We start from the raw sequence: 16,697 nt of genomic DNA on the forward strand, positions 1-16,697 counted from the left end.
GATATATAGCTTGTTTTCGAAAAAGAACATTCGTTATAAAGCCCTAATGCGATAAAATCCTTAAAAATCTGGCAAGTACCTGTTATTTTATAATCAGCACAACCAGCACTATCGATTGGCATTGAAAACTGTTAAGAATTTTTACAAAAATTTCGCCTCAAATTTGTTAAGGGGTAGGCATGGAAAATAGGCCAAAAATTTGAAAATCCGCCGTATCTCGGCCATTTGAAGGACGATCGAGATGTCCTTTGACACAAACATAGAACCAACTAATATAAATTGATTGACATTGAAAAAAGGACGAATGTCCTGCGAGGAGCCAAGTTAAAAGGACTTTTTTGTTTACAGAAAATAGCTTATATCTCGGCTGTATCCTGTTTGATCCTTACGAGTCCTGTGTCAAACGGCGTATATTAACGAGGACTATCATTATGCCAAAGGACATTCAAATCGTCCTTGTGGTTATCGAGTTAGAAGGGAATTCGCGATTTTGGCCCGTTTCTTTTGGCTTCAGTTCAACTTGATTATCGTTGCATACTTTTAGGATGCACATATAAAATTCTATTAATTTACGTGGCTTTGAATCAAAAAATTCTAATTTTTGCAGCATACTTTTAGGCAGCTAAATTAAAGCCAGTGTTTAGTTAAGTTGCAAAAGCGGGAGTTATACATAATAAGTCTTTATAATTATGAATTCAAAATAGTTAATAGTATTTATTAAAAAATAAGTTCACCCAAACATTTAGAGCTTAATAAAATATTTACACGCTTAAAATAAAGCAAATATATGATTGGGTCGTTAATACGATTGTAGAAAAAATACAATTCTATGCTAATGGATGCTCAAGTTGATATTAATTGTATACAAAATTGATTGTAAAGTCGCTAGGGTTTCTGGGTAACATCGGGGGGAGGATTACTTGCACATGTATGTATATCACGATTTCCTTATGCTATTTGCTATGTAACGCTGTTCATATTTCTTTGGCACATGGTACTCTCTCTATCTCATTATCATTTAAATGCTAACAGAAATCATAATTATACTCGTAAAACAAAACTCAAAACAGAAACAGACACAGAAACTCGATCAGCTGTGTACGGAATGTGGCATAATTTGGCCGTACAATTCGATGGTATCTCATCTGAATAATCTCAGTCGGAACGACATAATGTAGAAGGCAAGAATACGCAGCATTACCAGCAGGCCCAGCAGAAAGAAGAAGGCCATCTGATAGTTGGCACGCTCCATGTCCAGATCCTTGAGTAAGAACTTCGGTCGCGACCGATGGCAATACATCTCGTTGCACTCCAAACGCTCACGATCGTAACCAAAGATGGCCAACATGGCTCCGTCCAGACTGTATTTTAAAAACGACACATCAAACATCCAGCGCAAATAGAATGGCGCATCCTTCTCTTGCAGAAAGAAGCCGCTAAATGTGAGAAATGGGCAGATGAAGAATGGTCCCAATATGGCACCTAAATTAAGGCTCAGTGCTGCACCCACGGCCAAACCAATGCTCTGGGCCACCAGCGCTGTCATGAACACAATCAAAAAGAACATGCCAAAGCGCCAGAGCTCCAGCGGTTGATTGGTCATCAGATATGTGGGCACGATAAACAACGAGCTGCAGATAATCTGTATGGGCAGATCAGCCAGTGTTATGGCCACATAATAGGCGCGCAGTGAGTACCATCGATTAAAGTGTTCCCGCGAAACAATTGGAAATTCCAGAGGGACTGCAAAACAAACAAATCATATTGTAAACAAATCAATGTGAGCATAAACATAAGTGGTACTTACATTTGACGAGAATGCCAGAAAAAGCACAGTACATGATAAACATTATGGTGTAGAAGATGTAGCGAAAGATATTCAACGAGTGATGGGCATCGTTGCCAATGTTCCGATAGATGAAGCCAATGAGCAAGCCAATGGCCAGATGGATACCAAATCGCATGGTTGTTAACGAGCTGTCGCGCCAAATAAGCAGAAATGTGCGTAGCAAGAGGATGCTGAGCTGTCTGTAAAAAGGCGTGGCATAGATATTCTCGCGCTTGCACAGATGAGCTGGATCCAAATCGATTGAGGGCATCGTTGGCCTAGGTTTCTTTTTTTTCTTTGGCTTGCAGCAATTGCCTTCGGATTCGCTGGTCATGCCACCCGTTTGGCTATCCCAAATGCGCGACGACAGTTCATTGATGGGTGTCAGTGGCTTGAAATTGAAGTTTCTGGAGGGCAGCGGACCAGGTGACATCACAGGCGCTGTCACTGGCGTAATCAGACCAGAGGACATCATTTGCTCTACAAAATTGAGATACGATTAGGTAAGGTTAATAAACTTACTGATCGTGGGATTACTTACCGACTTTCTTCATCGCGGCCAGCTGTGCCACACGCGCCGATTTACTTTGGCGATAGTCATCATTGCGACCATTGTCCATGAGCGCTATCAGCTTGTCCACCTGTCGCTCATCGTCCGTATCATAATCGTGTGTAGCGATTTCCATTACTATAAATTAGACAACATAAAAGATAACTAATAAAGCTAGTTATTGGATTTGTCACACTCACAATAGTCTGCGGGATTATAGGACTCGGGGCAATGCAGATTTAGAGCACCCAAAAAGGGCACCAAATTGTGTGCACCGCCTGCGTAAATGCATTGACCATCCGCTATGGCATACAGATGATCAAACATGGAGAAAGTAAGTGCACTGGGCTGATGTATGGTGCAGATGACATTGCGTCCCTCCATTGCCAGTTTCTTGAGCAGCGTTATCAGCTGATTGCACGTTGAACTGTCTAGACCACTGAAAAGATAAAGATGGTGAGAAATTTCATCTCGATTACTGATCGCATTTGACTTACCTGGTGGGCTCATCGAGCACAAGCACCGGCGGATTGTTGACAAGCTCGAGGGCAATAGCCAAACGCTTGCGTTGACCTCCACTCAGTTTCCCGGTGTGCGTATTCCTCGTCTCATACATTCCTATTGCCTGGAGTATGCTATTCACACGCTCTCGTTTCGATGCCGATGACATGTGTGGTCCAATTTTCAGATTAGCCGCAAAGTGCATTGCCTCTTTGACACTAAGGAATGCCTGCAATGTTGTATCCTGTGTGATGTAGGCCACATTTGGCTTAAATGCCTTCAGATCACGTGGTTTGCCATTAATGCGAAAGTCACCAGTGTAGCCCTTATAGCTGCAGATGCAAAGAAATCCAGTAAGTAAATATAGAATTTATAGAAAGCGCAAAAGTTACAATTACATGTAGCCTGAGAGTATGTTCAGCAGCGTGCTTTTGCCCGCCCCGGAAGGTCCTGCAATGGCGTTCAATTCACCGGAACGAAAGTAGCCCGTTAGACCCAAAAGTATGTCTTTATTCTCTGTAAAAAAAGAGAATATATTAGAATAAAATTGAGAGTAAAATTATATTTGTATTTGCTAAAACTAAAATTCATTTCAATATATACATATGTACATTATATTTCTTAATAAGAAATTCAATTAATTGTATGCAAATTGAATACAATTGTTTTTCTATCTTATGCATGCTAATAATATTTGTTTACAAGTTTTATAGTATAAACTATATGTATGAAATGCATACATTCATACTATGAATTAACAGCTTTTAAATACATTTTTGAAGAAAGCTAGTAAAGAAAAGCGTTGTTTATATTAATTTTCGCTACTTTTATAGATTGACTAGGCTTAGTAAACAATATAAGTATTATCGGGTTGATTGACAATTAAGATCAACTTTATGACTGAGGAATATTCTGTACAGTCCAAAGAGGTTACGATTTCCATTTATATAATAACGGGTTCTACTCTATCTTAGCTTCAATATTTATTATGGTGACTTCAACGACTTTTGTATATCCCCTATAAATATTTGCATATTAGGCATAAATGAAAATAAATACTGTAAACTAAATTACTTTTATATTATTTGTTAATTAATAATTAATATTAATATATTATATTATTATGTTAGTCGAGAGTGCTCGACTGTAGGATACCCACTAAGACAGCGTGGTATTATATATACATATGTAAATTACATTAATATAAATATTCAGCTAGATATTGATTATCTACCGCCATTGATTAATATGATATATGACATGAAAGCGGTGCTTTGTTTAGACATTTGTTGTATTGTCAAAGGGTTCAGTTTGTTTCATTAGGCAAATAATATATATTCTAGATGAGAATAATTCAATGGGGCTGTTGCTATATGTTGTAGACGTCGCACAATTGTGCTCCACATATTGAATTAAGTTTGGTGCTGATAAGAGAGCTCCATTTGTTCTCGTTCTCGCTCCCAATGGGAGCGTTCAATGTGCGTTAATCGTCTTGTGGCAAATGATAATGTCGTAAAGCAAGTGCTGTAGTTTCATTCGCCATGTGATTGTTATGGCCAGGTTAATGCCTACTTAGTATATAAACTGGTATACAACAATGTATTAGTTGAGAGCATGCCGGACGCTAATCTGTCGATTATCATACAACTAGAGCTATTTGGCCAATCAACTAATCGCTGGCTAACTGCTTAAGACCATATTCTCCTCCATCCTCCCGCCTCTTATCGTTTTAATGGGGGCTTTCGAGTCGCCACAAAATCTTATCGCACACATTTTATGAGCATTTCTCAAACAGGTGCATGACGCCGATTTCGATTCGATTTTCGATGCCAGTCGTATGTCGACTATATACTATATATATACTATAAGGTATGCGACCAGATGGTGTACAAATAATTGTTATAGTATCAATCGGTTTGCTTTGCCTATCTGTTTATTGCACTTATAAAGCCAAATCGGTTAGCAGGAAGCTAAGTATGAGACTGCGAAGTACAACAAATCGACATGGCCTTGTGCTTGACATTGCATTTTGCACTGGAAGCAACAACAACAATAATAATAATACAAAGCAAATACACTTCTAGCCAAATCGATCAAAGATTAGCGCCCCATGCACTCTGCAATCGATACTCAAATCGAACTGCATACATATATGTTAGTATATACGTATACTGAGTTAATCTACTGAAAAACGATTAGCAAACACATTAAAAGTATAGCTAGCTTCCTCTTTCTCATTGGTACACACACTCTTCCTTCTCTCTCTCACTCCTTCGCTCTCTCTGGCTTTCAGCTAGCTTATCAATTGCACGCTTTCGAGTAGAAGACGAACGGATTTTCCAACCTTATACAAAAAAATCAGGCCAAAGACCTTTATTTCTATGCAAAACTCATTGATGATTTATTAATAGAAATCAATGAAAAGTCTAAAGTACATATAAAAATACATAAAGATTATTAATATTCATATTTGTATTCTAATAGAAATATTAAAAATTGTTATTAACATAATATCAAATATTATTGAACCTTGAATGGAAAATAATAGCAACATAAGAAACATTTTAACTTTTTCTAATGTAATTGAAATGATCAATTATCATCTTTTAAATTTACAAATTATTTCAATCTTTGATATTCAGAGATTCGTCTTTGATCTTAAGACACGCATAGGCAGACAACAATATCCGCTCATCATGGATTAAAAACTTAATACGCACGCTACTAAACAATTAGTAAACAAGCTGTGTGAATCATTCCAAAGCCCTGCTTATACAAAGTACAACTATTAAAACCAAAAACAAACGGCGGTAGTAGGAAGAATGAAATAAAAAAGTAATAAGAAAAATATAAAAAGAAAAAGAAACAGGAAAACTCACTCAAGTGAAGCGACGATGATACGACAATAGCAACAATAATAATACAATAATAACAAAAAGAACAACAAAGAGATATCAAATGGCAGCAAGAACATGCATAATATTTAATGGATCTTAAGTGATATTAATTAAAACGCTGCTGACCTTTATATTGTCTAAGATTTGTTGCCAGGCCAACTACTATAGTGCGATATGCTACTTGTTTAAGGCAGATATATAGACATGCATATATCTGCATTTCATTTGGACAGATTGCGATCAGCGATGTCAATTGTCGAACAATATTCCAATCATCACTTTCTGTATTCTTACCCATTAATTAGTATTGATATACTTAGATAATTTCTTTGTAATTTTATTAATCTTGAGTCAACCAGTTATTTATTCTTCCATCTACATATATCGAATGTCCTTTAATTTTATTAATCTTGAGTCTATCAGTTATTTATCCTTAACAGATTTTCCTAATTAATATTAGTATTGATATACTCAGATACTTTCATTAGAATTTGATTAATCCATTAATCTATCAGTTATTTATACTTTACAGCTATTCCAATTAAATAATATTGATATACTTTCTTTTTCTATCAGTTATTTATGCTTCCATCTACATACTCGTATATCGAATGTCCTTTGACAGCAGACTCAAACTCATTCATTAAAAGTGTCCTTTTGCTTTTCAGTTATTGATTCCTCGACAAGTGCGACAACAGCGATTTATATGTTATTCAATAGCATTTATTTAGAGCACTGATAAGCGGCATAGATAAGTTTGTTGTGGACTTCAAAAAACCCGTGTGGCAAACATCAAAATACAATAATAAATTGGACTTCTCCTATGCGACAAGTGAGTCATTAGCAATTATGCAGTTATTGCTGGTTGAATGTTTGACACGTGTTACTGGCGATTGCTATCAGGATATCATAATGATCTTATGGCTTCAGGTGACTCACTGTGACTCATTCAAGCCATCGGGGTTGCCCTTAACTCTATCTGCAACAATCACTTAATCACTCAATTTTTCGCACTAAACTAGACACCATTTTATCAGCTATTTAAAGTGTCATATATTACAGCGAAATGTTTCGCCGAAAAGTGTCTTTATTAGTTGACAATGTGAACCAAATGAATTCGTGTTGCTTGCGAAGGTCTCGTGATAAAATCTAACCTTAATTGCACCCAAACATTCATAACATGTACTCACAATATTGTTGTAATCCACAATTCTTATCGGTTCGACATTGTTTGTAATGTGCATACACATAGGTGTCGTTAAGCGTAAATAACATCAACTCTTTCATCCATCAAACGAAACTGTTATGCAAATACAGAGAAAGAAAAAAAACACCTCACCGAACCCAATCAATAATGGGCCTGACGACCTCAATGAACTGCGATCTTGTAACATGTTAACAAAATTTGTATTGCAAAATATATGTTTTATTAAATTAGAAATTAAATAAGAAAGAAATTGACCCTTGCACCTGACCACACTATTGATTCGATCAATCAATGATTTCGCAATAAATTTCATTTTATTTTCTATAGAATAGTTAATCGTTAACTAGCCGCTACTCGTTACTCATAGTTATCAGCAATTTCATTGTGCTCTGCAGGGTTTTAATCGAGACTTAGATAAGCCGTAAAACATGGAAGCAAAAAGTTCTTGAGTCTACCAAAAATTTTGATATGTTCAACAGAACGCGATAATGTATTTATTAATGTGTATTACGCTAATATAAAAGAAATTGTCTGGACTCGAAATAAAAAGAAATATGTTAAAACAATAAGAAATGTATTTGTATATTTCTATAGTATTTGTTTAAATAGAATGTTTGAATAGAATATATTATTATTAATCAGTTTTAAAACGTCTTAAGAACTTGTTTATAGTTTCTTCAGACGTTAAAGCAATGTAACAATAGCATTCTCAACAGATTATAAAGACGTATCTATATAATATAATAATAATAACCATATAAAATAAAGAGCTCAGTTCTTCAAACAATAGTTATATAAAATAAAATATCAATGGCCTTGGAGAAACCAGGCTCAACGATAAGCTTTTATATATTTAATATGGGACTACTAAATATCTTCTCTCACACATATAATATGTATGTATTTGTAATAAAGTCATTATAAAGCATTTTATAATAATCAAAACACTCTCTTTCATTAATGCGTCTACATTTGCAGTATTATAAGCATACTTCAAGCTGAACTAATTCATTCGGCAATAAAGGTGCGTAATTATATAGATTTATTATACATTATAATACAAGCTCAGTTCAAAGGTTGTCCACTCACTTCATATAAGTATAGTACATCTATTTTCTGGCTATACGAAGCGAAGCTTGTCGAAACACCCATCAAAGCGTGACTTTGCCCAAGAACACCCGCAACATCAGCGCCGAATACATAATTATAGGCTGTATTTAGAGTACCGTAAAACTACGCTATCGGGAATTCGAAAGGCAATTTTATAGAATTACTACGGGTTGTTGAATATAAAAGCGAATATAAAGGTGAGATACGAAGCGTAATAACATAATGGAAATTCTTTCGTATTACTTAAATATGCTTTTTAATAAATTATAGATTATATTCTGAGAATTAATGGGATTAAAAGATTAAAATGTTAAATTATTTTTTGTATTTATTGCAAATGAGATACTACGCTATAATATACCTAACTGTCTCAATACTTAACAGCAAATTAAAAATAACTGCTGAAACAATTATATTTCATTTAAATAAGTCTATTTAAGTTAATTGCATTTTTAGCGCAACTGCTTAATTATTATTAACTGAAAAGGTGGAGAAGTTAAGCCCTTTATATTGCACTCATACTTTCACATTACAGATTGCATTCTATGAATTAATGGGTTCAAAATATTAAAAGTGTCCCATTAATGTTATATTTATTGCAAATATAGTATATGGAAAATTCTTCAAGTTTGCAGTAATTCTCTTTTCATTAACTAAGATTAAGATAAATATTCAAATGGAAGCTAATATATACTAATAAGAAAGTTGTTGTAAAGTGCAAAGCGCAAAATTATGAAGTGCATACTACATAGAAATTCTTTGTAGAAAATTTAAAAAGTTTAGCAACTCGTTAAATGATATATATAATATATTATATTATAAAGAATATTTAGTTCAAAAATGTAAATAATGGGTACAAAAACTCTTTGTAGGGAAACAAAGATGCACCAGCTTTATATTACATAAAATATAGAAAGTATAAAGAAGTAAAGTAAAAAGTAAATCAAGTTTATGACTAACTAAAATAAAATTAATTAAATACATATGTTTAAAAATATACTTTATAGCAAAACTAAATCAGGTCTTCTGTTTTATATAATATATATCATATATTTGAATAAGAAAAAAAATGCACAAAAATGGTTAGACTAAAATGTACGATGTTCTTTGAAATTTATTATAGCGAAGCTAGACTGTTCATTTACATACGAAACCTTCAAACAAATACATACTTAACAGTCTAGAAGTGAGCTGAAGAGCAGACAAACAAAAACTACCGAATAAAATATGTAGATTAGCTCAATATAAAAGAGAACTATTAAATGTCTCACTCTCTCTCTCTTTCTCTTTGGACGCTACTCACCTCTTTTAAAGAATCCAAATCTGCTGCTATAGCGCACATTATCGAATTGAATGTCAATTTTTTTGATCGTTTTGTACTGCTCATGGGGAAATATGGAGCCGGTGGTTGAGTTGCTGTGGCTAGTTGAGCTTGTTGCTGTTGTTGAGTTGTTACCAATATTCATGTTGACAGTGGAATTGCTTTCGGCCGAAACGCCGGCTACTGAGCCAAGTGGTGTGCCGTAGTTGGAAGGCGTTGTCGAGAGAGCAATGTTCTCCTCCACGGCAAGCGGCGCTCCATGAAGATGGCGGTCAGGGGGAGGAGTTGAGGGGGAAGCTTTAGGTGTGATTTGCAGTGTCAAGTGTGGCGGACGCTTCGAAGCCAATTTTTTGCTAGGCACCGGCGTTGTTGGACGGCCAGTTGTAAATGTTGAAGTGGAAGTTGTTGCAGCACTTGTTGCGGTGATTTGCGTGTCGGAGGCGGCGGCTTTGAGATTGCTTAGCCTAATGACGTCACCACCGCCCGTCACAGTGGGCGAAACGGCACTCGCCAAACTCCAACTGGACATGCTGACACAATTTTATATATTTGTTATGCGGCCAAAGACCATTAAACTTGTTGTTGTTTTTTGTTATTGTTTTTTTTAATTACTTGTTACTTTCAGTAATATTTTTTTTACAGCACTCTTCGTTGTGTTTTAGTTGCTTTTCAAGTGCGCGTCAAATTCGTTTAAATTATTCTAATCCCTTTGCACTATCTCTCTCACTTTTCGCGTTCGCTCTCTTGCTCTCTATATAGGCGCGGCAAATGAGGGAACACAAAAAAAATTTGAATAAATAATTGTTGAAAAGAAAAAAAAAATGATGAAAACGAAACGTTTGCCGTGCGGGTAAATGAGTTCTGCCTATTTGTGTTTGTATGTAGTTGTTTCTTTTTTATTTTTTGCTGCCTTTATTTTTGTTGTGTGCGTTTTGGCAGTAAAAGAAAACGAAATGAGCGCGCGCTGTTCTTATAAGCCGATTCCCCTCTACCTACAATCGAGAGTGCGGTACGTGTGTTTGCGTATGTGTGTGGGTTGTGTTGAGAGTTCATTAGCTTTTTTTACTGATATACTCGATGTCAAGAAGCAACATGTATTGGGAAGGCAAAGCGTCGCTGCCGCTGTTGCTAATCAGAACTTGCCCCAAACACAAGTAGGCAGAAAATAGAAAAGAGAGCATATCATAGTATTTATTGTTGTTGTTGTCTGAAATAAGAATTTTCGATTTCGTTTTCGTTTGTGATGTCAGCTGCTGTCTCTATTCTGTCAATGCAATCAGTACATACACGTGCTTAGTAGACTAACTGCATCCCCTTCGCTCTCTTAACAGCACGATCCTGTCAACTGCCTTTGCGCAACAAGTGCCAAAGTCTGTTTTGTCTGTCTCTCGTCGTCTCGCTCTTGCACGACATGTAAACAAAACAGGCTTGGAGCTTTGCTTGTCTACAGCAAATGAATATTTATTGATATTACATTTTATATTTTTTTTCTTTTGCGCATCTCTCGCGCGGTTCACTCACTCTCTAAATTTGCTTTTGTCTTTTCGCCGCTTGTTGTCAGTCTCACATGATATTACTGTTAATTTTATTATTTGGCTACGCTTTGCACGTACTTTCGTTCTCGTTCTTTGCTTCATCAAAATTAAAAAAGAAAGAGACCGTTTGCCAGCTGATTAATACGCACACAACCAAATCCATGTATGTGTGTGCGCCTATCTGCATGTCATTGTGTGAGCAGACACATAGAGAAGCTAACTAGTTTTAATAGTTCTTATAAGAAAAACTACTGTGTAGTCTCATTGTTCTTTTGCGGCTTATCGCGATAGCAAACAAAAACAAAACGAATAAAAATAAAAGTGTTGCATCGAACGTCAATGTAAAACCACAAATATTGTTTTCGATTGATTGGTCAAAAGTTACTGATTAGCACGGCTGGCAGCACTTTGTTATTGTAACGCTTGTTGCTGCTGCTGATATGACACCAAAACACACACTCACACAGAGATACACATATAGACATTAATAGAGAGGCTCGCGCACACCAATTACATTTGAATAATTATTATGTATTATTACTCGAAATTCAATAGTTTCACTTGAACACACTTTGTCTAGTAAATCAACTTCGTAGACGACTGCGTTATTTCTTCACTATTTTTTAAAGGCGTCGACGATCCTCACCGACCGATGGCATGGCACAAACTGTCTCCCAAATATGAAAAGCAGAAAATTTTATTCTGCCTGCTTGCTTGCTGTTCCATTATCTTGTGCTCGCTCTTTCATGCTCTGTTCTCTCACCCTCTGCGGTGCTCTCTGCCTTGCGATGACAGTGGCGTGCTCTCATTGCTTATCAGCTGTCTGCAGCCCGTCGAAATTGTTAACTGACGACGCCCCTGTGCAGATGATTTATGAATATATTGAACCTCTGCTCTGCTGCCGCTGCAGGGGGTGTGTTTTATATGGGATTGCACTCGGTGCATTTCATGTTTTTGTTTTTGTTCTAGTTGTCTTATTTTTTGTTTTCTCTGCGACGCACTTTTTGTTACCCTTGCGGAGTTTGTTGTTGTTGATGCCTTTGCAAGCTGCTGCTCCTTTGTCCCAGTCCCAGCAGCAGCATTCATTACTCGTCATTGCAATTGCAACAAAGCATTCAAAACCAGTTTGACCAGTTTTGCAAATGCTGTTCGTTGACTTTGCATTGAAAAACCAAAACACAATCAGCTGTTCGACACTTTGCACGGGAAGCCCGTTTGTTCAATGTTTACAGGCAGGAGTTTGCGATTTAATGGTAACATTAAATAACTATTTTTAAGTTTTCAACAAATCACGATCTGCTTGGCGCCTAGAGAAGGAGAAATATCTTTAAAAAGAGCTTTTTAAAGCTGTTTTATTGAATAGGGTGTGACCATAAGAAACATATTTTTATAAAAGCCCTTGGAATATACCAAAAATACAGAAACAATTATCAGCTGCGCACATTTCCAAATTTGCACAAAATTCGCAGCGCAGTTAAAAGACGCCTCATTTCGTAGTAGCATTCCTTATTCGAATGAAAATACCAAACAAAAAAAAACCCTCTGTTACCTTTTTATACCAAAAAGTATATCTTGCTCCACAATACTACCAAGCACAAGCTATTCAAAATAATCGATACATCGATATTCCTTTACCATCGATGTTTCTCCACCACAGTCCAGCTGTAGCCGCCGACGCAAACAGACGTGAAAAAGGGCCGTACAAACAATAAATAAAGGCGAGATAATCGTATTTTGTATTTTTATACCGAATTGCAAACAAAGACGACAAGATGACTGATTTGCGCAACGAAATGGACAGCGACTTGGATCAGAACTATTCGCTAAACAGCAATGCGGATCCCAAGAACATGCAGGAGTTAACCATTTACGTGAGTAACAAACCAAAAGAAAAACACGTAGAACAAAACTGAATACAACAACGCTACACTCCCTTCCCACCCGCACCTCCTGGCGCTCCTTCCCTTCCTCTTATCAGGTACAAAATCTTTTGCAGAATGTGCAAGACAAATTCCAGACGATGTCGGATCAGATAATCACACGTATCGATGATATGGGCAATCGCATCGATGACTTGGAGAAGAGCATCGCCGATCTGATGAATCAGGCGGGCGTCGAGGGGCCGGGACCCGAGAAATGAAATTCGCTAGATGTCGCCACCTGAAGCTGCAGCCAGGGATAACGCCAAAAAATCGTTGAAGCGCTAGCCACGCCCATAAATCATAATGATGGCATCCCACACACACGCATATACATCGAACACCCCCTCACTCATACACACACCCGCACTTTAAACTAGACAATTTCGATGCACTACAATTGCAATTGCTCTCAAACTGTACACACACACTCATTTTGCTCATTTTTTGCGTAGTTTTAAGTTCAAGACAAAACTGAAAACAAAAGGAAAACTTAATTTAAGTGCATTTCATAAAACTATTGTTTTTGATTAGTTTTGTTTTTAATACAAATTAAACTATTGAGAAGATTGTACACACACACATCAAAGTTGTTATTTTTGAATGGTTGCAACTCTCAAACTGTATTGATGGCTCTCAAACTGCAATCATTAGACTTTTAAATGCGCTTCGATTCAACAACGGTTGCCATGCCACGACCTCCAGCTCCAGTTGCACCTGCTCCTCCTCCTCCAGCTGCTGCCTTCCTGAACGACGTCTTTAAGGGTGGCGACGATGAGGGGGTTGGGGAGTAGGAGGGTGCGCGATTCGAGCGCTTTTCCACCTGATTGGTTTATGCATTATATCAATATTCATATTTTTGTTTATTGTGGATAAATAATGTTTTGGTGAAAGAGGGAGTGTGGGGAGCGATGAATATGCAAATTGTTGTTCTAGTTTTCTAGTTCTAGTTTTGTGGCACATGGAATTGCTTTTGCAATCTTACATGTGTGGCAGCCACAGCTTTGAATGGATGTTTGACACTCTGTCGAATAGGTTTGAGGGGCGTTGCTGCTGCGTTGGTTGAGGAGCCACTGGTCATGGAGTCTTTGCCGCCACGCAACTTGGCACCAAACACATTCTCTCTGCCTGTCGAGAGTGGCGTCTCCTGCTCCGAGCCACTGCCACTGACCTCTTCTTCCTCCTCATCGTCCTCCTCCTCGGCACTTTGCTCGGTCTAATATATATTATATGTTATATAAAAATGGATTTTGAGAGAAAAGTATTTTTATTTACCGCCTCTTCGTCTTCGTCTTCCTCGTCATCATCCTCCTCGTCCTCCTCACTTTGCTCTGGCTTGCTGCCGTGTCCTGTGATGCCACCTCCCGACAGATTCTTGCTGCTCCTGGACAATTTCTGATGCCGCTTCAGAGGACTCTTTAAATGCTCACGATCCAAGCTGTCCATCGACTGTGAGCGCAATCCTTTCTTCAGCGATGCTTTGCGAGCGCTGGGTTCCTCCTTGGATTTCATGAGTTTCTGGAATTCCAAGAAATCGTCGCGCTCATCTATGCTACATATATCGTAGTAGCTGGCGCTGAGCACTTCAAGTGCTTTAGTGTGTTGCTTCATCGAGATAAGAATAAAGTCGCTAAGAATTTGTTTGACATCGTGCAGTTTGCGCTGTTCAAAGTTGCCAATGATCTCATCGATGTCCTTGTTGGTACGTTGCACTTCCAGCTTGGCCTTGAATAGCTCTGAGTCCGCAGCGCTCTAGAGGATTGGCAAGAGTTTTAATAATGAGCAATAGATATTTGGTTAATTTACATTATTGGCGGCAAATTTGGACTTCAGCTCGAGCATTTGACACTGGCTGAGCACCTCTTTATCCCGGGCGATTACAGCCAGACGCAGATTATCACGTGTAGACTTGCACAGCTGCTCAAAGTGCGCCAGCTCATTGACAATCTGTGTGAGAAAATTAAAAGTGTTTAAATATTGGCGCCAATCTTTTGCTAGTGCATAAACGCTAGACATTCTTTTGTTCATAGATGGCGCCACACAATGCGTGTCGCACGCATGCCAACAGATGGCGTTAGCACGCACCTTCAGCTCCATGCGATGCACATTGATGTCAAGATAATCGCCTGTTATGGTCACCGCATTGGTGAAACTCTTTAAGCCATTGCAGAGACTTTCGTTGATCTCCTCGTCGTCGGCATAGTTCTTAATGTGCTTGGCCAGTTCATCGTGGGCATCGCGATATCTATTTAATGTTCCCATTAATAACAATTGACACATTAATTGGCTTCACTTACTTGGCCATTTTCCTGGTCAGTAATGAAAATGCAGAGCACATTTCCATGAGATGTCGTTCCGTCAAATTAACGCGCTCATTAATAATTTTAATGCGATCATCTTTTGTATTCAAAAACGACAATTTACCGCGACGAAACATATTTATTGCAACAAATTCTATGTTCAAAGTTTAGCTTTGCGTTTCATAAACAAAAGTGAGCATGACAATCAAAACAAAACCGTTGCCAGGACAACGCAGGGTTGCTTTGTTTTCCCATTATCGTGCAGCATAACATACAACAAATATATGGAGAATTGTATTTACGTAAATGTAGAATATATTTTAAACAAATTTAGTAAATTATTAAAGTTGCATATATTTTTTTAAAAGAAACGACAAATTATCGATATCGATATGCAAATGTCGCTTAGACGACAGAATTCTTATGACATAGATGGCGCCACAGACACATTCTAGCGAACGCCTGCAGATGTCGCTTTAGTTTTAGCGCGGAAAATTGAGCTAAAAGCGGTTTAATGTCTTACGTCGAATATAAATTGACATATTTTCGTTGGTGCAAGTGTTTTTCCAAGTTGAACAGTGTCAGGGTCAAGAGCACATCAAGTGCTAGCTGTTTGTATGTGGGCGACATCAGCAGCGATGAGATTTCAGCTATATTTAACCACAAAAATACATGACAGCTGTTGGTTGTGAGAAATTGAATCATTAAGAGAAAGAGTGAGCGAGAGAGAGCAAGTGATGAGAAGCATCGATTTTTACATCGAACAGATTCAATTGATCTGATTCAATGATCTGCCGCTGACCTTCGTTGCCCATTTCGTTGGAATTTTTTATCATCTGCAGCCGCAGGAATGTTGTTGAAATACCCGCCAAAATAAAAAAACAAAAAGAACTCTACTTAAAATGGTTAAAACATTTTACAATTTTAAATGCTTTTCACACTTAAGGCAATGTGCGAGTTGAACCGGTACAAAATAAAGCACAACAAAGTGCAGTTAAATGAGAATCCGGTTGGCGGCTACACACACACAAACACGCACGCATTAACATGTGTGAAGCATGAGCTGAATGTGAAATGGAAGAGATCGCTGTCAATACTATGATTGCTATTCCCAAAGAACAAAACAATACAAAAAAAGAGTATAGTTAAAGGCAAGCTCAGCTTTTGTTCTGCCCTCAAGAATAGTTTGCTAGGGTGACTTCCAATCAGATACTCAACTGGAATGTTGGACTAGATTCCAGTTGTTCGATACGTTGCTTTGCTTCTTCATTTGGCACACTGCGAACGTTTTTGCTTGGCGTGCGTCGACTTTGGCGATCTGCTTTGCATGCGTAATTGGAAATGTGACTACCAAAGCCTTGGTCAAGGGATAGACATTCACTTTTTAATTCCAGTGCTACCCAATTCCTGCCTACCTCTCCCCATCATACGCATTTGTCGTGCCGTTGCATTCGTCGCCATTCTTTAAGCAACTCTCTCTCGCTCTCTGCGTCGCACAACAGATCATGCTCGCTCGCTCGCACTCACTT

At 37.6% G+C, this 16,697-nt stretch overlaps 3 protein-coding genes across 9 annotated transcripts; 1 reads left to right on the plus strand and 2 right to left on the minus strand.

Moving 5' to 3' along the window:
* Positions 1 to 680: 680 nt before the first annotated feature.
* On the minus strand, positions 681 to 12,191 carry LOC133835488 (ATP-binding cassette subfamily G member 4). 6 transcript variants are annotated; one of them, XM_062265477.1, is made up of 8 exons: positions 11,951 to 12,191; positions 9,397 to 10,165; positions 3,278 to 3,395; positions 2,876 to 3,211; positions 2,579 to 2,817; positions 2,370 to 2,516; positions 1,808 to 2,308; positions 681 to 1,743 (listed from the first exon to the last, which is right to left on the minus strand). In XM_062265477.1, exons 2-8 carry the CDS (start codon positions 9,941 to 9,943, stop codon positions 1,142 to 1,144), a joined length of 2,490 nt encoding a protein of 829 aa, XP_062121461.1. In that variant the 5' UTR covers positions 9,944 to 10,165; positions 11,951 to 12,191; the 3' UTR covers positions 681 to 1,141. The 6 variants fall into 6 exon arrangements, with proteins under 6 accessions (XP_062121461.1, XP_062121454.1, XP_062121440.1 ...); XM_062265470.1 differs by lacking the exon at positions 11,951 to 12,191 and adding an exon at positions 11,521 to 11,626; XM_062265456.1 differs by lacking the exon at positions 11,951 to 12,191 and adding an exon at positions 11,491 to 11,626.
* A 404-nt stretch (positions 12,192 to 12,595) lies between these two features.
* LOC133835550 (heat shock factor-binding protein 1) lies at positions 12,596 to 13,375 on the plus strand. The gene is made up of 2 exons (XM_062265537.1): positions 12,596 to 12,820; positions 12,928 to 13,375. The coding sequence occupies exons 1-2, from the start codon at positions 12,722 to 12,724 to the stop codon at positions 13,087 to 13,089; spliced, it is 261 nt and encodes an 86-aa protein (XP_062121521.1). The 5' UTR covers positions 12,596 to 12,721; the 3' UTR covers positions 13,090 to 13,375.
* A 22-nt stretch (positions 13,376 to 13,397) lies between these two features.
* LOC133835517 (CBY1-interacting BAR domain-containing protein homolog) lies at positions 13,398 to 15,368 on the minus strand. 2 transcript variants are annotated; one of them, XM_062265497.1, is made up of 6 exons: positions 15,166 to 15,367; positions 14,954 to 15,113; positions 14,675 to 14,815; positions 14,144 to 14,620; positions 13,854 to 14,084; positions 13,398 to 13,691 (listed from the first exon to the last, which is right to left on the minus strand). In XM_062265497.1, exons 1-6 carry the CDS (start codon positions 15,303 to 15,305, stop codon positions 13,527 to 13,529), a joined length of 1,314 nt encoding a protein of 437 aa, XP_062121481.1. In that variant the 5' UTR covers positions 15,306 to 15,367; the 3' UTR covers positions 13,398 to 13,526. The 2 variants fall into 2 exon arrangements, with proteins under 2 accessions (XP_062121481.1, XP_062121489.1); XM_062265505.1 differs by lacking the exon at positions 13,398 to 13,691 and having other exon boundaries at positions 13,727 to 14,084; positions 15,166 to 15,368.
* Between the last annotated feature and the right edge of the window lie 1,329 nt (positions 15,369 to 16,697).

The sequence above is a fragment of the Drosophila sulfurigaster genome, chromosome 2L, assembly GCF_023558435.1.
Source record: "Drosophila sulfurigaster albostrigata strain 15112-1811.04 chromosome 2L, ASM2355843v2, whole genome shotgun sequence".
Taxonomy (NCBI): domain Eukaryota; kingdom Metazoa; phylum Arthropoda; class Insecta; order Diptera; family Drosophilidae; genus Drosophila; species Drosophila sulfurigaster.